Source organism: Halichoeres trimaculatus, unplaced genomic scaffold (genome assembly GCF_033239565.1).
Source record: "Halichoeres trimaculatus isolate MK-OKI-2021-1 unplaced genomic scaffold, fHalTri1.1 fHalTri1_scaffold_19, whole genome shotgun sequence".
Lineage (NCBI taxonomy): Eukaryota > Metazoa > Chordata > Actinopteri > Labriformes > Labridae > Halichoeres > Halichoeres trimaculatus.
Genome location: NW_027437197.1, coordinates 12,281,526 through 12,301,520, shown reverse-complemented (window position 1 = coordinate 12,301,520; position 19,995 = coordinate 12,281,526). Strand labels below are relative to the sequence as shown.

At 38.2% G+C, this 19,995-nt stretch overlaps 1 protein-coding gene across 3 annotated transcripts in view; it reads left to right on the top strand.

Annotated features, from left to right (window-relative positions):
- LOC141808170 (partitioning defective 3 homolog B-like) overlaps window positions 1-19,995 on the top strand; it is a 199,158-nt gene that overhangs the window by 128,347 nt on the left and 50,816 nt on the right. For all 3 annotated transcript variants that reach the window (XM_074694588.1, XM_074694587.1, XM_074694589.1), the window contains exon 22: window positions 9,308-9,425. In XM_074694588.1, coding sequence (XP_074550689.1) covers window positions 9,308-9,425 — 118 coding nt within the window. The remainder of the gene's footprint in view (window positions 1-9,307; window positions 9,426-19,995) is intronic.

Genomic DNA, 19,995 nt, shown 5'->3' with positions numbered 1-19,995 from the left:
GTGACCACCAGAAGATGGGTACACTGTGGTTGGAGGGATGGGCATAGTCTGTAACACTCCTCTAGTAGGCTGCGGTGTTTGAACCATCCTCTATTGGTACAAAAGTAGAGTATGTCAAGATACCATTACACTACCAGCAGCATTCAGAGTTGTTATTAGTGGTTATTTGAGTGACTGTTATCTTCCTGTCATCTCCAACTGCTCTGTCCATTCTCCTCTAAACCTCTGGCATCAAGCATCCAGCTCAAAGAACCACTGTACTCTTGATATTTTCTCTTTTTGGGTCAAAGAAGGGCATAATACCCCCTCTTTATCTTTAAACATTAGGAATTCTTGAGCACATTTATGGTGTAATTTCCAAGCTAGCACACTAATACACTGTAATTCAATGTAAATATGAGCAGTTTTCTAGCAATGGCTACTGTTAAACTGATTAAGTTTTACTTTGGGATGAGCTCTGAGCCCTGATTCGTCTCTTTGTTTCCAATTATAATTTTCTTTTCGTTTTCTAATTTATCAGTATGTAGTGTAGTGACAAGGACATGACACAGCCTTACTTCAACCTGCATTAGGCCAACCAGTCAGAGACCAAGAGCCACAAAAATTACTGTGGTACTACAGAGAGCCACGTCACACACATAGTCTTGCAAACATACTTCCTCTGACACACAAACAAAATGACATAAAATGAAAATCAATACATTTCCAATTTTCAAGCGAGATTTATTGTTTGTTAGTGTGTTTAAATCCATACTAAAGAAGAGAAACTGAAACTTAAGTATCAATCTGTACACCCAAACATTGATCAACACTGGACCCAACATTGGCATCAATGTATCAAAATTTTAGATTGATTGGCACACCACTACTCATAACTATATATATTTTTTTATGAATGGATCAAAGAGCTGCACACTAAAAGGCAAAGAGCCACGCGTGGCTCGTGAGCTGCATGTTGGCCACCCCTGCTTTACACTTTCAACATTACACTAAAGGAGATTGGCCACAATAAGAATATACTCTCTCAAATATCAGAGGCTTTGTTTGCAATGCTAACCAGCCGCAACAACTGAAAATATAAGTCAAAGAACCAAAGTGACAAATCACAGTTTATTTCTTTGTCTGGTTTATTTTTGGCCCAAAACTGAGCAATGAAAAGTCTAATCTATGCAGTAGGTATCTCTCACTGGACAGCTGTTAAAGCATTGCGTCAGTTATTTATTCAGCTTCAGAGAGATAACATTCGCAGATAGTGTGGTTGGCAGACGCATGCGACGAATCAGCCTCCTGTCACACACACATGGCTGTCAAAGTCAAAGGGGACTTTTTGGCCAGACAGCCTGCCTACATAATTTTGATGCCAGCCAGTTTACCACCTGTAGCGCTGCCTTTCTCTGTCTGTCTGACACACACACACACAATAACACACAGACACAAGCCCTGTCTGAATAATGCTATGCCAGACAGTTCTCAACCTGGACAGCACATACACACTCACACAGACACACACTGATTGTGATGATGATTGGATGCCAGCTTTCCATGCCACTGTGAGGGTCTCTCTTGCACACAGAGGCATACAGACAGCTCGTCTGATTGATGTCATGGCAGTCGATAGACCGCTAATTACTCCCCGTGCTTAGACGCCACTGCATTAGGAGCAGTGTCATATCCTGTCAGCTCCCTTTTAAAAACACGTGTCACTTCCTGTTAGCCTGTGGAGGATAAAAGAGCAACAGAGCAACCTGACAGCACATACACTGCACACACCACCACACTGTAGAACTAATTCCGTCTCTGTCCTCCTCCCTTCCCTTCCCTACCGCTCTGTCTTTTTGTGCCCCTTTCATTTCTTTTTCCCCTGACCCACCTGCCAGCTTTGGTGATCTTTTGTTGTCAAATTTCATTAGCAAAGACGTGAACTAATTAGAGCCCTGCACAAGCTTGGGAGATTAGGAGGAAGAAGATGATGGTGACAAAGGTGGCGAAGAGGGAGACAGAGCAGAGGAGATGGAGATGAGCAGATGAAGAAGAGATTAAGATGGAGTGGGAGGGAAGGAAAGATAGATGGAACCGGGGAAGGGATGGATATGACAGTGATGACGATTACCTGAATAAACTGTGGAGGGAGGAACGAGGAGAAGGAGTGAGAGGAGAATGAATGGAGATGGATTGTGCAGAGAGGGTGACAGACTTGTGAATATTTACTGCAGTAATGCAAAAATGTGAAGAGAAAACTGAGTTTATCACAGACATGTCACTGACAGAGCATATGATATGATCAAACCATATATCTATACCGAGGCAGAATGAACACCACTAACATTGATGAAGTTGTTTGTGTCTTCTGGAACTAATGGTGTATGTGTGTCTGTTCGTAAGAGCAAGCAACAGAGTGAAACAGAGATACCAGGAGTGAGAGATAAAGCATTGACCTGTGCCTGTTGTTGTGATCTACTTGATCCTTGTAAGACACGGCTGATAACGATCCTTTCTTCTACAAACAGACACCCAGGGGAGTACACAGACCACCGAGCATTTGTAGAAATGTGAGAAAAGAGAAAATAACTCTGCCTTGTCATCAGTACTCAGCTACATTTCCTCTATTGTGCTGTTTCAGAGATATCAGCTATGATTTTTGCTGTCATCGCTAAGGCGTGATAGACTAGAACTGACAGGATGTGCCGAAAAGGTATGCACACTGCTCAGGTCCTCTGCAAAGATGAGTGTAGTGTGTGGTAGTAGTGTGCAAAATCTGCAAAACCCTTGAAAGACCCTTTCACACATGTGCTGCACTCCTGAAATTTCCTCAAGTGCGGATCTCTGAGGCTAACTTTCTTTTTGTAAAAGGAATGTGTCAAGTCTGGGTTAGCTGATGTGAAGCAGCTGTTCACAGTCGGGAGCAATGATCCAGAGTCAAATGAGGCTTTTAGGGAATTTCAGAAAATTTCAAACTTTTATCATCTGATTTTTTTTCCAGCAGGACTTGGCAATAGGGATGCACCAATCCAGCTTTTCAGGTCCTGATACCGATACGGATATCTGGTCTTTGAGAATCAACCGATCCGGATCAGATACCAGTGTTAAATAATAACCTGCATGCTCTACTGTGGGATAAAACTGGTAATATTTGGGTCAAAGACAAAAATGAGTACATATGAAATTACTGAAGTTAAAATTTATTTGAAATATAAGTGTTTGAATGTTTAACAGCAGTCTGGTTAAAAAAATGCTATAGAATTTACAAAAATGACTATTTGATTGTAAAATTTTATACCTTGTAGACCAGGGGTCTCAAACTCGTGCCATGGAGGGCCAAGAGGCTGCAGCTTTTCTGTCCAACCTAAAGCTCCACAAGCTGATTTCACTAATTAGTCCCTGCTCTCTGCTTGAAGGTGAAGTAATCAGTGAAATCAGCTGGTGGAGTTTTCGGTTGGAAAGAAAACCTGCAGCCTCCTGGCCCTCCACGGCACGAGTTTGAGATCCCCGTTGTAGACTAAATCCTAGTTTGGCCTTAGTGTCAAGTTTGGACCAGTCCTTTCCCACCAATACCTGATCCAGCTTTGAGGATTGACTGGATACCTGACACCAGGATCAGATCGGTGCATCCCTACTTTGCACCTACCCACACCACCTAAAGAACCAAAAGCTGGCAAAATGACCATGTTACTACTGTTAGCTGACATGAATGCAGCAGATATAGTCAGGGAAAATGCTAGTGAGCAAGTAAGGGAGTCAACAACATTGAGCAAAAGTTGACTACTTAATACTCTTTAGTGCTTTTTTTATATTGTTGTACAGGCTGTGGTGACATTAATCTCAGAATAGTCACTTTTACTAATGATTTGTGTATTCCTCACCCAGGTCACTTTCTCTCCTCAACCAAACACAGTGTTTCAAATGGGGGCTGTGTCCATTGGGTAAATAGACAACTGTGTCTAAAAACTGCCGAAAAATTTTTCAAGTGAAGGGGAGACAAAACAAAATAAATCTTGATGTATTTGCTAATGCACACTGTATCACATTTGGCTCCTCCTGTCCAAGTGTTAGCATCTTAGCTGCGGTTTAATTTCATGCTTCTAAATTTGCATTATCTCTCTTACCAAATAACATACTTGTGAAAAAATAGCACATGCAGAAAAAAATCAAAAGTTAACACAGTAACAAACATATCATACAGTAATAGTATGAAAACCACATGGTCTACGACATGAATTTAAGTCGCATGTGGATCAATTTGCAACCGATTGGTTCTTTTTGAGACATATCTGGTCCTTAATTTTAAGAGATTTTTTTTTCTCCACTTTAAGTCAGGCAAGCACTCTGTCTGTTACCCTGCTGACAAACACAAAGTGGGTTCATTTTGTTTATTTATGATATAAATTAGGATGTTCATACAATTTGAAATAATTATTAAAGCTTCCTCAAAGGATTCAGTCTTATAACCTCTCATTTGAATAGGAAAGTGATGTTCCCTGTGTTCCATTGAAAAGGGTAAAACAGTTATCTGTGACATTTTGTCTGTGGTCGTTTATTGTTCGCTGCATTGATCAGTACCAGCAGGGTTCAAAGACACAAATGACCTACTTGCCCTTAAAAAGGGTGAAGAAGCCACTTATATATACAGTGAGGGTCATCTCTTAAGCCTTTAAATCAATAGCAGTTTACATTTTCAGGATTTATTGATTTTTCCAAATGGCTATCATGACTTAGTGTTTGTGCTAATGATAGGAAATCCTACTTTACGATTTCTCTCTTTATTCTGAAGGTCAACCGCTCTTTAAGTTGAAATGATGCTTTTTTTGTCCATGTTCCTCAAAGAATGAAAGATCGACGCCCACTCTGACATACTAATTGTAGCAACTTAATAAAGTGTAGATTGACTTGTCTTTATAGTAAAGTATCACAAGTTTATGTAAGAGATGACATTTTAGACATAACTGTTTTGTGTTTGTGTTTTTGGCCATGATGCTTGAATTTTTGAATTGCTTTCCAGCTCAAATTGATCTATAATCTCTTTCTGTCTTGGTAACAACCCCTTTGTCCTTTCTTCCTTTCTTTTCCTTTTTTTATAAAAAAATACTGAGGACAGTAGCATTAGATCAGCCTGTGGATATTATTACATCAGCATTATCTTTAAAAATAAATCAGCTCTGATGTTGATGATTGATTTTACTTAATCGCTTGATATGTTTGCTTTTAAATGTTGGTATTTTCATCAGGTTCATTTCAAAGGGAGCCAGTCTGGTAATGTGTTTTCAAGGTATTTACAGTAAATGTCTGTGCTAAAGTTAGAATAAATAATGCATCTCCTGAAAAATTTAGTTGCTGTATTTATTTTTCTGAAAGGATTGTGTTTGTGCTGGACTTGACTTCCCACATTATGTCATTAAATATTAAACTGTAATACACATGGCCTTCGATCAAATGTGACACTGTGTCCTGAATTACCAGCTGTTGACTTTCACTTTTAGATTTTTTTTTTCTTTTAGGATCCAGAACATGATTAACAATGAGCCAGAGAACGGACTCTAGAGCTGCAACTTTGGAAAAGAAAACCCTATTTTAACCATGCTTGTAAATATTTATAGGCCTTAATGACAGAAACATATGACTTCACGGTTAACATTGATGTATTTAAGGCTGAGCTTATAGTGTTGTTAATGGAACAGAAGTCTTAATATTTAATGGCAGTATTATTAACAGCTATGCCAAGTTTCCGATTCACATTTTAAACATTTATGGAATTATTATTGGAATGACAGAGCAGGAGCGGGAGATTGATCTCCCTAGGCTTCTGTGTGTGTGTGTGTGTGTGTGTGTGTGTGTGTGTGTGTGTGTGTGTGTGTGTGTGTGTGTGTGTGTGTGTGTGTGTGTGTGTGTGTGTGTGTGTGTGTGTGTGTGTGTGTGTGTCTGTGTGTTTCTGTGTGTCTGTGTGTCTGTATATACGTATATACGTATATACTTATCTTATTCTTAAGAGAAACTACTTTCCCTCCCTTTCTTTCTTTCTTTCTTTCTTTCTTTCTTTCTTTCTTTCTTTCTTTCTTTCTTTCTTTCTTTCTTTCTTCTTTTTCCCCCTCTTATACTGTCTCTTTTTCGTCATTGCCTTTTATTTTCTTCTCTCATTTCCCTCTCTTCCTTTCCTCTATTCCTTTCCTTTTTTCTCTCTTCCCTTTCTCTTTAACTCTACTTTTCTTTCTCTTTCTTTGTATAAATGAATTATTTTTTTGCTTTTAACCTTTGTATTTGATTATAAACAAATTTTCCTGATGTTAGTCCTGATTTAAATGGAAGGAAATAGACAACGTGCAGGCTTTTCTTCTGACATTTATTAGATAAACTGTAAAATCTGGGAGTAAAGAACAGTTCTTTATTTCATTACAACCACCTGAACTAATACCACTGGTCTGGTTTTTAACGGCCATACGGCGGTTAAGAAGTGAAGCCATTAAGTTCTGCTTTTTATGACTGCCTTCTTCTCTCAAACTAATCAATAGCTTTCTTAGTCTGTGGTTGTGGAAGTATTTGCATAACTGTGAGTGGATGTTTGTGTGAGTGTTGTGTTATGTCTTTGTTTATCATATTTATTTCTTCTCGAGCCTGCCCTCTGCCTTTTATGTGTGCTCATAAATCATATTAAGTACCCTTTGTGTGTGTCTGCTTGTGCCTTTTTGCGTGCTTGTGTGTGTTTGTTTATGTGTTTGTATATGTGTGTGGAGGGAAAATGAATGTGGGGCACATTTTACCAGCCTGCTCTCCCAGGCCCTCTGTCAGTCTAGTGACGCAGAGGGTGAGGTGGTGTGTGGGGGAGTATTTACATGTGTGTGTATCAAGAGCTTCATGTAACACAAATCATTTGTACTGGAATGTATAAACATAAACTAAACAAAGCAAATAAAAATAAATTCAGACACAATGGAAAGGAAAACCAATGTAACGATAAATAATGTTTGAATACATCTGAAACTTTTTATTTCTTACTTGACCCTTTACCGAATTCATCCAAAAGCTGCACTGACCTCAACAGAAGTATTGTGCGGGTGACCTTTTATGCAAATTAGCTGGTTAAAAATTCATTTTTTTTGGTGAAAACAGAATTTGGAACTATTATCCATGAGCGCTTGCAAATCTTCAGAGTTGGTCAAAGAGGGAGGGCAGGCAGGGAGGGAATATGTGGGAAGGAAAATCAATGGACAATAAATGTTTGTATTTATTTCTGTCTGTGTGGTACCCTTGTGATGAGCTGCTAGATTGCCTGAGGTATTTATCTGCCTTCTACAATCTGGGCTTCTATAATCCCCATGGTGGTGATTGCAGTGTTTTTTTTTATTTTGAAGAAATTTAACAAAGAAAATTATTCTCTTTACTTTGGCAAAATTTAAACTGCGATTTAAAATCCAAGTTTTACTAGAATTTAAAAACAAGACGATAGAGAGCTTAAGACCTTGTACTGTAAAGTCCAGTTGTAGAAAAAAATGTATACCCTTGTGCTGTCTGTTGATGGAGGTTGATCAGGTGGTGGAGCTGAAGGAGCGTCGTGCTGGTACAGGGCAGAGCACCAAACTAGACCACCAAATCAGGAGGTTTGTCAGGTGATTGAGGGAATGACGTGGTAAAAGAGAAATCATTCATTGTTTTTTCGAGTTGGATACAGCCTTAAGGATTGAAAGGAGAAATTGTTCTGTAAAAATTTGGGTCACCAAGGTTGTTTGGTGTATAAAATTTAATTAAAGAGGTCACTGTCGATTAAGTGTGAAAGGATTTCTCAGAGACAAAATCGAAGAAGTAAGAGCTATCAATGTCATCCTCATTAATCTGAAGTTTCACAGCTTCATGGCACAGTTTTTTGTTTTGTTTTGTTTTGTTTTTGTTTTGTTATTACTATTTACTTTTTAGTCAATATTATTAGTTAATATTAGTTAACTATTATATAAATATTATATAATATTTATCAAACTATAATTAATTAACTATTATAATATATATTGCTATATGATATTAATATAATATAATATTATAATTAATATTATATCAATATTTTTAAGTCAATTTCGTTGTACTTTGTTGCAATGACAAACTACTATTTTTTATATTTTTTGGTGGGGTGGGTCTCAATAAATGAATGCATTTAAAACAATGATACAACAAACCCTGCTCTGTGGTGATCATTTTTTATGATCAGAAATTAACTGAAGACCAACCAAAATGTACCTTGACGTTGATTAATAACTTTGATCAGCTTCTTGATGTCTTCTTACGATCTCCATCCTGGTAAATGTGGGGCATCATCTGTTAGCAGGATGCTAAGCCTAAGCTGAGTTGGTTGGTTTGTCTTCTGGGTACTTATCCTCCTTGTATTTTTTTGCCACATGAATTGTTGGTTTCACTGAGTCAGTTATCTACAAATCTAGAGCAACACCAGTATTCACGTCACTTTGTGTGTCACATGCTGAACGCTTATAATGACCTCTCAGACAGCACAGTTTTCTCCACAGCCTGCTTTGGAGACACTGAGAAAGTGTGTTGCAGTTTTTTTCTGGCTCTACATAAATCTGATGATGATGATCTTTCCATCAACCTGGTTAATGTAATTGCATGCTGCAGTTCTACCAGTGCATATGGGTGCATACTGCATACATACTTCTACTGCATGACTTGCCATATTTCTGTTATGTGTGGGTGTTTGGATATGTATCAATGTGCATTTTTTATGAGGGTGCCCTGGGTTCAGTGTTGATGGGCTGTATTTTTCTCGTGCTACAGAGAGGAGGAACATTCATACGATTGATGTTTCTGTTTTCTTTCCTTTTGCGAGAGAGAAACACAAAGACAAACATGTACAGACGTAGGCAGTTGACAGAACGATCAAAATATTTATCCTGGTGTATTTCTGCACGTCCACAGGTGGGTCTGTAGTTTTTGTTTCTGCTGTCAAACTTCTGCTTCTTTGTGGGATGAATCACTCTTTCAGTAAACAGATGTTTTCTATTGGATGGTTCAACATTTGAAGAGTTGGTTTGTGGTGATGTCAGGCTGAGCCCTAAGTGTGTTTCATCATATTGATGTGTATCAGGTGTTCACAACATAAAACTGTTTACTGTTTTGATTCTGTGAATCATTATTGAACATCTCTGCCATTAAAATCTTCCACTTTCCAGATTTCTACAATTCTTCAATAGGAATGGAAATCTTTGTTTTATGAATGCTGAAAGGTTGATTTATTCCTGTTGAGTTCCTGATTTTTAGAATGACCTTGATCTCTTCTTCTTTGCCAACTTCTTGCTTTCCCTCTGTTTGTATACAGTGTGGACAGGATCCAGCAGCTGAGAAGAGAATACTTGCAGGCAAGGAGAGAAGGGATCGTGCCACCATATGAGGATCAGGACCTGCGTCGCAGAGGACATGAAAGTGAAGCTCACAGGGTAAGGAGCATTTTCTGTCTTTTCGTATGATTAGCCTTTCATCAGCAGGCTTTCTTTAAACAGGATATCCAAGTTATCTGCACCTGCATCCTTGTTCAGTGTGTATATGTGTACTGAGGATTTGTGAGGTGTCTTACTCCTTCCCTGCTATCAGCCTGATCGCTGCTTTTATTGCGTTTGTCGAATGATCAAAGCCCTTTAGCTGTCAGTCACGAGGTGCTCTTTGACGTGAATGGCTCCAGCAGGCATTGAGCTGATAGCTCTGATATGATCCACTTTACACGGAGGATGAGACACAGAGGAGATAAATAGAGATTTTACACACTTGTCATCTTGCAGGTAAGCTTTTCCCAGTCACAGAATCATAGTCGTGTCCTCAGAGCCACATTTAAATGGCTGTGTCATGCAGGAGACGCTTTGAAAACACCTGTGATGCTGTAATTTTTGGTAACCTCCCACACTGGTACCAGGTGTGGAACTGCAATAACTGTTGCTTCTCATAAAATTGAGGCACTGCTATCAGAAACATTTCTCTGGGTGCAAGGTTCATTTTAGGAACTTTGAAATTGCTGATATTTCCTTGTCACTCAGAGAAACAATGCACCTTTTCTCTGTTCCAGGTCTTTGTCCATCCTAATGGCTGTTTATACAGACCCAAAGTCTAAACTATACAGGAAAATGGGTTATGTATTGAACTGAGTAAATGTAAATCAGTAAAGTAAAGTCTACACCTCCCAATTCCAGCAGTATACTGGTTCAATGTTTAGGAGCAACAACTTCAAAAGCACAGTCTCCTTTAGTTTTCAGCCTGGTATGATCAGAGGACCTCTGGGCCCTGCTGGAATCATTAGGCTTCAGCAGCTCTCTGATGTCAGCTGAAGCTTGACCATGCAGTGCTTTGTACACAGTGACAACAATTTTAAGCTGGATACTGAAATTGATTGGCGGTCAGTGCAACAACACAAGAATGGGTGTAACATGAGACCTTCCTGATGATTTTGTTAGAAGTAACATGTTGGATAATTTCTGGGCAGTTCAAGGTTGCATTGCTGAGAGATGAAAAGAGAGTTACAATATCCATCCAAATTGACACAAAAGCAGGAATAATCATCCCCACTTGAGCTCTGGACACAAAAAGATCTGAGTTCAGATGTGACACTTTAGTCCTACTTTAATGTTATACTCCCTTTCAGCAGACTGTCTGCAACAATTTGGTGTTAGTTGCAGGTTTGTCCGATAATTTGTTACCTGACAGTGTTGAAATTTATGATGACCCAGTACATATTTCCTATTCCGGATCTTAGTATATCACCAGGATCTGGATCCTACTTTTACATCTGTCAGAAATTATTGTGGCATTGTCTTGTATTGTTTTGCAAAGCACTCCAACCATTTATTGTGGAGTTTTATACACATATGGTGGAAACGGCCCTATTTCACAATGATGAAGAATCCTTTTAAAAAGTCCTGGATCCAGACGGTGATCCGGATCACCTCCAGAATTTAATAACTTCTTTCTTATCTCATTTTGAACTCTTCTTGAAAATTTCATCAAGATCTGCTTGTTACTTTTTGAGTTATGTTGTTCACAAACAAACAAACAAACTAACAGACAAACTCTCCCAAAAACATAACCTTCTTGGTGGAGGTAATTAACCAGCTGTTGACATGATGGTCTCAGTACAGGTAATGTCCTTTTCAGATACCTAGTTTGTGCAGAGTAGGCTCAACAGCAGAGGATTTAGCCCCGAAACACCACGGTGATTCAGAAGTAGAGATAAGAGTTGTGGTTAGGTCAGTATTTGCTGAAAGATAAATATCTGTCATCCATTTTTTATGCAGTATAGACAACTTACAGACATTTTGCGGTGCATAATTTCATCTGCATAGATTTTTTTTTCTTTTTTAGATATTTTTTTATGGCTTTTTATGTCGTTAATTGGGTAGTAGATAGAAGTAAAGAGGCCCTTTGCCAGTGTGGTCAGGCTGAATGGCCAGTCAGGGTGTCTGTGTCCATCACCAAAAGCTGCAACAATGGACATTACAAAATCAAAACTGAGCATCTGAATCTGCAGTATCTCAGTCCTAATGTGTGAGATGTTCTAAGTGAGACACATGGAGGCCTCATCTAGACTTGAACAAGACCTTAACGATCAATTTCTTATGTCCTGGTGCCAGATACCAGAGCACACCTATAGAGGTCTTGGGGGGAGTTCATTTCTCATCAGGCCAGGACTATATTTGACCCTGTTTTGTTGAGACCTTGGGGCTGAAACAATATAACGATGGCTGAAACGCAAAACCTCCTTTCTGCAAAACTTTCTGATGGGCTGATTTAACTCTGGATGATGAGAAGAAGGAATACTGCTCACGATCAGTTTGCAGTTAATATACTAACATAGTCTAAAATCAGTGTGTCATGTATTGAGTATCCTTAACAAATAGTATTGCAAGAAAACAGCATGCTTTTTTTTTGTTTTTAAGAATTTTGCAGATATGAGGTTTTGCATTTCAGCCACTGCTGACTGGCATACGCCTATCACCAGTTGATAACAAGTCCAAGAAGCTAAGGATAAAGGCAACTTCCCAGTTCAACTGCTGAGTTTTAGAAAAGTCTGCCTGCTTGTGTCTGTTGTGATATTTATTGGTCATTTTTCACTTTTCAGAAATGTTTTATAGACCCAACAACAAATCTTTAAAATGATTAATTGATAATTAAGATGAAATAAAGCAGCTCTACTTCTGGCTGTTCAAACATTTGAGCTACCTGGGTGCACTGAGGTGGTAAGAGTTTTATTTGCAAACCAAGGAAAGTCATAGTGAATGATTCAGAACTATATTGCTTGTGTCACTGCATCCACACAGTGTGTTTATCCAAACTTCTACCTTTCCCACTTTAATTCAGATCTTAAAGTCATTTGCTTTATGACCGGCCAGGGGCAATCTCTTCTCCCCTGCGATCGATAGCCACACATTACACCAGTCTCTGCCTCCAAATAAGAAAACTTTGTTGTTGTTTTTAAAGAGGAGAGGGAGAGAAATTAGCATGCTTCAGAGGTGGAAATTAAGTTTGAAGTTTGAAAGTTAAAAAAAGGAAAAATATCAAAAGGAAATCAGACCAGAAGCAATTGCCAAAGTGCCTACCAAGCCCTTCTCATTAGGGATGATGCATTTATTAATTAAAGCCGAGGCGATTATTTACCTGACTGGCTTTCAGTGGAAAGGAAAGGGGGAAGTAATGGTTATGGAGGTGAGCTGACGGCAAGCTAATTCAATTTCACTTTTTATTGGTTTGTTTGTTTCTCCTTAAGACGTTTTTATTTTTCTGTGTAGGATTTGCTGAACAACTATGAAGGAAAAGCATCTGCAACGTAAATGTAGAGAGTGGCGAGAAGAGGAAAAAAGGGGTAGAAATCCTCATGCAACACTGCCACAGTATGCCGTGTATGTGTGCCTGTGTTTGTGTGTGTATGTGTTTTTTCCCCCTATGGCTCCATTACCATCTCATTGATTCATGGTTATGGCTTAGCTGTCTGTGCTAGCAGAATTATGTTTGCCTAAAAACAATTATCTGGCAAGAAAGCCGCACCACAAGTTTGTTTCTAAGTGAGTGCATTGTGGGCCCGTGGGTGTGTGTGTGTATTTTGGAAGACAACAACAGACTTTCTCCCTAAGGAAAGGGGAACTAAATCAACAGGGTGCTTTTGCTGTTGTCACACACGCACTCTTGCATTTATACACAATCATACAAAGAGGCTATGGAAGCCAATTGTTACAGAGGGCGGTGGGACACAGCCTTCATTACAGAATTTAATTATAATCAGGAGCTATTTCTACTTTTCCCTGCACTTTGAGCTCAGATTTGCAGGTTCATTTACTGAAAGTCATTTAATTACTGATGGTGTTTCATAGTGTGATTTAACATTAAATGTTAAGGAGGCCTCAGATTCAGAATCTACTGAGCTACCATCAATGTTTCTTCATCTGTAAACTTCACAAAGGGTCTTCTCTGGACACTTGTTGCCGTTGGTGGTGAAAAGTTTAACTACCCTAGGAGCATTATCTTAATTTAAGGAAGGTGCCAAAGATGCTGATTTAACAGTTATGTTGCTATCTTGTTAAATGTACTTTGCTGCCTACTTGATTTGGATTGGTTGTCTTGACCAAGGGCCAACATCTGATTAGTAAAAATGAAGCCTATGCAAAAGTGCTAAGAGTTGCTGTTTGTCGAAAATCCACTTGAGGCTGGCTGCAGAAAGACTGGAAGTTAAAAAGCACATTTACAGCCTGGTTCTAAAAACAGCTTGGGTTTAAAATGCTGATTTCACTTTTAGTACACACTATACGGTGGGTGAATTTTATTCTAACTCAGCGATTTAGAAGTTATTAGGATCGTTTGATTGTCCAATCAGAGGCACAGCTCAGGTCATGTGACTGTTGGGCGCACTGTCGCTGTTCAAAGAAAAACTCACAGCCGGCGTCACGGATTAGCTCCATTTCACGGTTTCAGGAACAGACCGGCGACGTTGTGGGTGCTACGTCCATGTTTTGTACAGTCTATGGCAGGGGTGGCCAACTAGTCACAAACTAAGAGCCACAAAAATTACCATGGTACTACAAACAGCCACAGTACACACATGGTCTTACAAACTTACTTCCTCTCACACATAAATAAAATTACATAAAATGAAAATCAATACATTTCCAATTTTCAAAAAGAGATTTACTGTGTTTTTAAGTGCGTTTAAATTCATACCTGGAGCTGTGTCAAAGAAAAATTTCTGGTTTTGCTGCACAAAATCCATCTATCTATCTAGATAGCAATGAGTACATGAGTGATTGGGATGAGCACGTAGAGAAGAGAAACTGAAACTTAAGTATCAGTCTCACATTATTTTAGATTGATCAGCACAGCACGACTCATAACAATACATATATATATATATATATATATATATATATATATATATATATATATATATATATATATATATATATATATATATATATTTTAATCCATTCGTACAAAATATTTAAAATGTTGTACGAATGGATTGAAAAGCCGCACACCGAAAGGCAAAGAACCACATGCAGCTCACGAGCCACAGGTGGGCCACCCCTGGTCTATGATCACATCAGTTTTGAAAAATAGAGAATCTACACAAGATCTTTATGGGACTTGCTGAAATGATGAGGTCACCTATTAGGGATAACTTGGTTATGACAAATCGGCAGGGAAGGCCTCAAACACTAAAGTCTGACCAATCAGAGGGAGGGAGGGGGGTTTGTGGAAAAAGGAATTTTTGTAGCTGTGATTTATGTAAAGCTTCGATAGGGGTAACAGAGGAATGGTATTACGCTTTTTAAAAGCACATTACCCCCTGTTTATTTTGTATTTATTTATTTAAATCAAACCATTAAGAGAGTGTTCGTCTCAAGTTTAATAGCAACAATTATACTGACTTCACAGATCAGCTATTTTTGTTCACAACAGGATTGCATCTCAATATTTAATTTCTCACACATTTAATTAAAGAAAAACTCAATCATGAGTAGGCAGACGTTGGTTATAAAACCAGATAGCATTGCAAAGTATGAAGCATTTTTTTTAATTATCATTATATTTTATTTTATTATATGTTGCACAGCACACCTGTTCATCCTCATTACACCTGTTTGCATACAGAAAAAAAGACATCTGCTTTTAAAGATAGTCAGTGAACAAACATTTAATTAGATTGTTTGCTCATGTTTTTCTTCTTTTATCCTACCCATCTGCTTCCTGTATCCACAGATGAAGTTAAGTAACACTGGGCCTGTTTTGGTAAGAGGGAGATATACACTCTAAAGTACTAAGGCACATTCAGAAAGTAATGCTCTGTGCCTGTTGACATTCATAGTGTATAAGGAATTTGTTGGGACAAGAGGAAACAAACCCCAAACTGAGAGGTTCGTGCAGACTGGCTGGCACAATCCTGGTCTCAAACTTTGGATTTGTGGGTTTGGAAGATAATACTTCATTCTTCAAATTGCTTCTCCTTCCAGTCCTGATGGTATGTGTGTGTGTGTAGTTGTGGGTGTGTGTGTGTTCTCTGTTTTTCTCCATTCAATATAAAGTTCTCTCTAGTGAAGCTTGGAAATCAGACTCAGGAGTATCCAGCCAAGCAGTCAGAAGGTTTTTATTTACTGGTGTAATATTTTGCTCTTCCATCAGGCATATTAAAACATGCATATACACAGTGCAAGGAATAAGTCCACAGCTCGGCAGGAAGTCAAGTCCTCTGGTTTTTCCATGGACACAAAAGAATAACTTTATTTAAAATAATGTTTTAAAAAAAAGTCCCTCTCTTGTCAAAATATGTGATTCAGATATTTATTTTAAGATATGTAAAAATACAGGGTAGCATCACTTTCTGCAACTAAGCCAGCAAGAAAAGGAGTGCAGATGCATTTAATTGGAAGGAATGCAGTGTGTGAAGCGGTTAGCCATTGTACCAGGATGTGTGGTGTTCATCACAAACTTTTTTAAAGGTTTACTTCTGATCTTTTTAAACTGCCTTTTTCAGTGCCTCTATGTTTGGAATTCATAAAGAAGCTTTATGACACTATTGTCATTCACTTGCCCTCGTTCTGTGGATAGCAGCAAATATTAAAACGCATTGTTTCTGTAAAGGGGGGTTTTCTATTTGAGACAGCCAGAGTCTCTTTCACCTCCAGTCAGTCCAAGGAAGCGTTTTGTGTGTTTTCCAACGTACTGGAAGCCAGGTTCAAAGCAGAAAAAAAGCTCTTGACCATAAAACTGCCAATCTGTGCCACTGTCAGATGCTGGCCATGAAAGTTTCTCGGAGGATCTTGTATCATATCCTGTTGATTGAGACTGAATTCCCTCTACTGTGTCTGGCCCTGTGTTCTGTGTGGACCTCAGTGTGTGTGCAGCTGGCTTTTTATGTGTGTGTGTTTGTGGAATTTCTCTTTGTCTTTTGGTTCAAGGTTCCACTCCTCTGAACTGGGTCCAATATTCTCTCTAACCTTGTCACTGTCACCATCCAGAGACAGGCACACTATTGTCTGACGGACAATAAGATTTGGGAAAAACCCAGCGTGTGATTCCCGTAACCTCTTTCCACTTCTACCTCCTCTTTCTTTTTTATAACCTGGCACTCAATTTCATGCCTTTATCTGACATCTTCATCATTTGTGCAGTGAATAATGACCCAATAAATACGCTGATAAAAGTGGCACCAAGTAAAACATTGTGAGTTCACAGAAAGCCTTGTGTTTTTCTTGGTGACGGTATTATCACCCCATTTAAAAAGTCAGTGTTTGTTTGAATAAATAGCATTTCTTGGACCACAACTTAGACCACATTTCATTTTAGGATCTTCAACAATCACACACTCCAATGTAGAGTGAAAGTAATTGCCGCATTGTCCTCACAGCACTCTGGAGGCGGTTAAGGAAAAACAAAGCCAGAGGCAAACTTTGAACACATCAAAAATACTTTAACACTGACATGGTGTTTTGACCTGAGCAAAACTGAAGCCTTTTCATAATAATAACATAATTTAGTGCCACTGACTGTTTGCATGTGGGTGAATTAGTCATGAGTATCGCCCACTGACATCCATGACTAACAGTGAACACAGTTTTCCATCCTGCAGAAGCACAATAAAACTGTGGAGCGGTGCAAATATATCTGTAGTTGGACAACAGGGTGAAGTCGGGACAGATTTAAGAGCCGTCAGAGAATACTTCCCTTTTGAAAATGTTTCGAACTGTATCTTGTCTTAGTGCATTCACCAACTTTTCTTGAATTTGTATAGAATTGACATGTCTGCATTTTTTTTTTAATCCTGTTCCTGGTCTTTGTTTATTTATTTATTTTTTTGATCTCTCTATTTTTTTTTCATTGTTACCTTCACCAAGGAGGTTGTGTTTTTGGGAGAGTTTGTCTGTCTGTTTGTTTGTCTGAGAACAACATAACTCAAAAACTAACTGAGGGATCTTCATAAGATTTTCAGGAAATGTTCAAAATGGGATAAGGAAGAAGTGATTAAATTTTGGAGGTGATCTGAATCACCGTCTGGATCCAGGACTTATTAAAATGATGCTTTATCATTGTGAGATAGGCCCGTTTACACCAAATGTGTATATAACTCCATGATAAATGGTTGGATTGCTTTGCAAAACAATACAAGACAAGGTCACCATAATTTCTGACAAATGTAAAAGTACAATCCAGGTTCTGGCAATATTGTGGTGGTACTAAGATCCGGAATATGAAATATGTACTGGGTCATCATCAACACTGTCAGGCAACAAATTATCGTACAAACCTGCAACTAACACCAAATTGTAGCAGACAGTCTGCTGAAAGGGAGTATAACATTAAAGTAGGACTAAAGTGTTGCATGACAATCACAATATGGTGGTACAGCTCATCTGGGCTGAAGCGATGTCCAACTCTGTCACCAACTGAAGTAATTAAGTACAAGGACTTATTTTAAACTTTATTTTAAGTTTCTCTTTTAGAGGGCGGTAACTGTAAGCTGTGGCCATCTGTGCCCAGTCATCAAGGGCGCTCCACACAGACCTTCAGCTGCACCAGTTTTGTCATATTATTGTTGTTTGTGACTCACGTCTAGATCTACTTTTAAACACAATGGCATCTCTCACAGCCCATTCCCATTCTGTTCTACTGCTACAATAATAATACAATGATAAAAATAATAATGATGCATGCTCATAATAAAGTGTCACTCTCCCCACCTCATATTTTTGGATCAGTGCCGCAGCAGTGGCTGTCACAATTAAAGCTTTTGTTATTTCATTGTCTATTACAAAAGACTCACATTATATATTATTTTGGGGACTTGTGACAGAACCGTGCTGTAAATAAAGTCCTACAAATCACCAAATACCTCATCGTCAACAAACATTTTCCAAACCACAGTTGTTTTGGCAGACCTCTGTGTTTGCCATGTTGTCTTTTGGAGAGAAGAAGAACCTCTTTGCGCTTCCACTCGATGCTCTTTTTCTCATCCTCCCTCTTCTTACATGTAGGCACAACAATCACGCCCTTGTCCTTTGTGACCTTGAGATTGTTCTCTTGATTGCCGCCATCATAACACAGAAGTGGACACACTACCTTGGGTTATTTTTATTGATGTACGTGTGGAGGATCGAACCCCAACTCTTTGTTAGTTAACCTTGTGGCTGAGTGTAGCTCCTGTTGTAACTGACAGGGTTAAGAGTGCTGTTTACGTTCTGTATATCTCCCTCTTAATCCATCCATTTCTATTTGGTACTCCATCTCTGTCTCTCATTTAACTCCAGATTTCCATTAAATTCATGTTCCCTCCTTTTTTCCCAGCTATTTGGTACCCACCAAACCTCTGCTTCCCATTCATTCGTCTCCCACTTATTATTATTTTCCTATTAAATATGACATTGGGGAATAAAATGCTGTTGTTGTTATTATGTATCCCTTCTCAACCATCTCCTGTTGCAGCATTTCAACACTCAGAAAGAGAGGTTGATGGGAGAGTTTGGAATAAAAGCAAACCTTACTCTCATCACGTTTGTAAACACAGCCTGTAGTTGGAAATGCAGTGAAAGAAATAGAAATTGAGGAATAAAAAGAAGGTTGTCTTCCTCATGATGCCAACTGAACCAAATGGGCTCATTCATTTGCAGTCTCTGTTATTAAAACCAGCTCTTGGTTACCATCAATTCACTGGAAAATATTGTACCACATCACCCATTCACCAGAGCCTTCAGAGCTGGCAGCAGTCTCGCACACACCACATTTGCAGGCTGCATTACTGGAAAGAGTCTTAACGTGTAACATTTTGACTAATCAGAAATGAAAGACCCAGATGGCAGGTTCAAATTAACTCATGATAAAGTTATGTGCGCAAGCTCATTCAGTGTTATTTGGTAACCACAAAATTTTATTCCTCATTTCTTTTGACAGCCAATCGCATCACATAGTTGATTGTGTTGATACAATCACTCTCCTGCCCCACTGCAGCAGCTTCAGATTTCAGCCTTATAAATTATGGTTTTCTTTGCTTCAGTTTGTGGTAAAAAAGTAATATGAGCAGTGTTTCTGTTGGTAAGAATTGTCTAATTAGACTTCATATGGGCCACATACATTGGACCAAAAATATGAAGAAATGAAGTTGAAAAGTATATGTTTCGAATAAATAAATAAATAAACAAATGAATAATTAAATTATTATTATTATTATTATTATTATTATTATTATTATTATTATTATTATTATTATTATTATTATTACTACTATTAGGGTCCAAAGCCTGAGCTGAGGGCACCTTCTAATTATTATTATTATTATTATTATTATTATTATTATTATTTTTTTTTTTATTATTTTCATTATTTTTATTATTATTATCAATAATAATAATAATAATAATAATAATAATACATAAACATTTTTAAGAAATGTATGTAAAGGTGTAGGGAAAAAATATTGGTTAATTCTTGTCTTTGAACTTTTGTCTTAATTCAAGATTTTTTTTTCACCCAGATTTTAAGCTATCC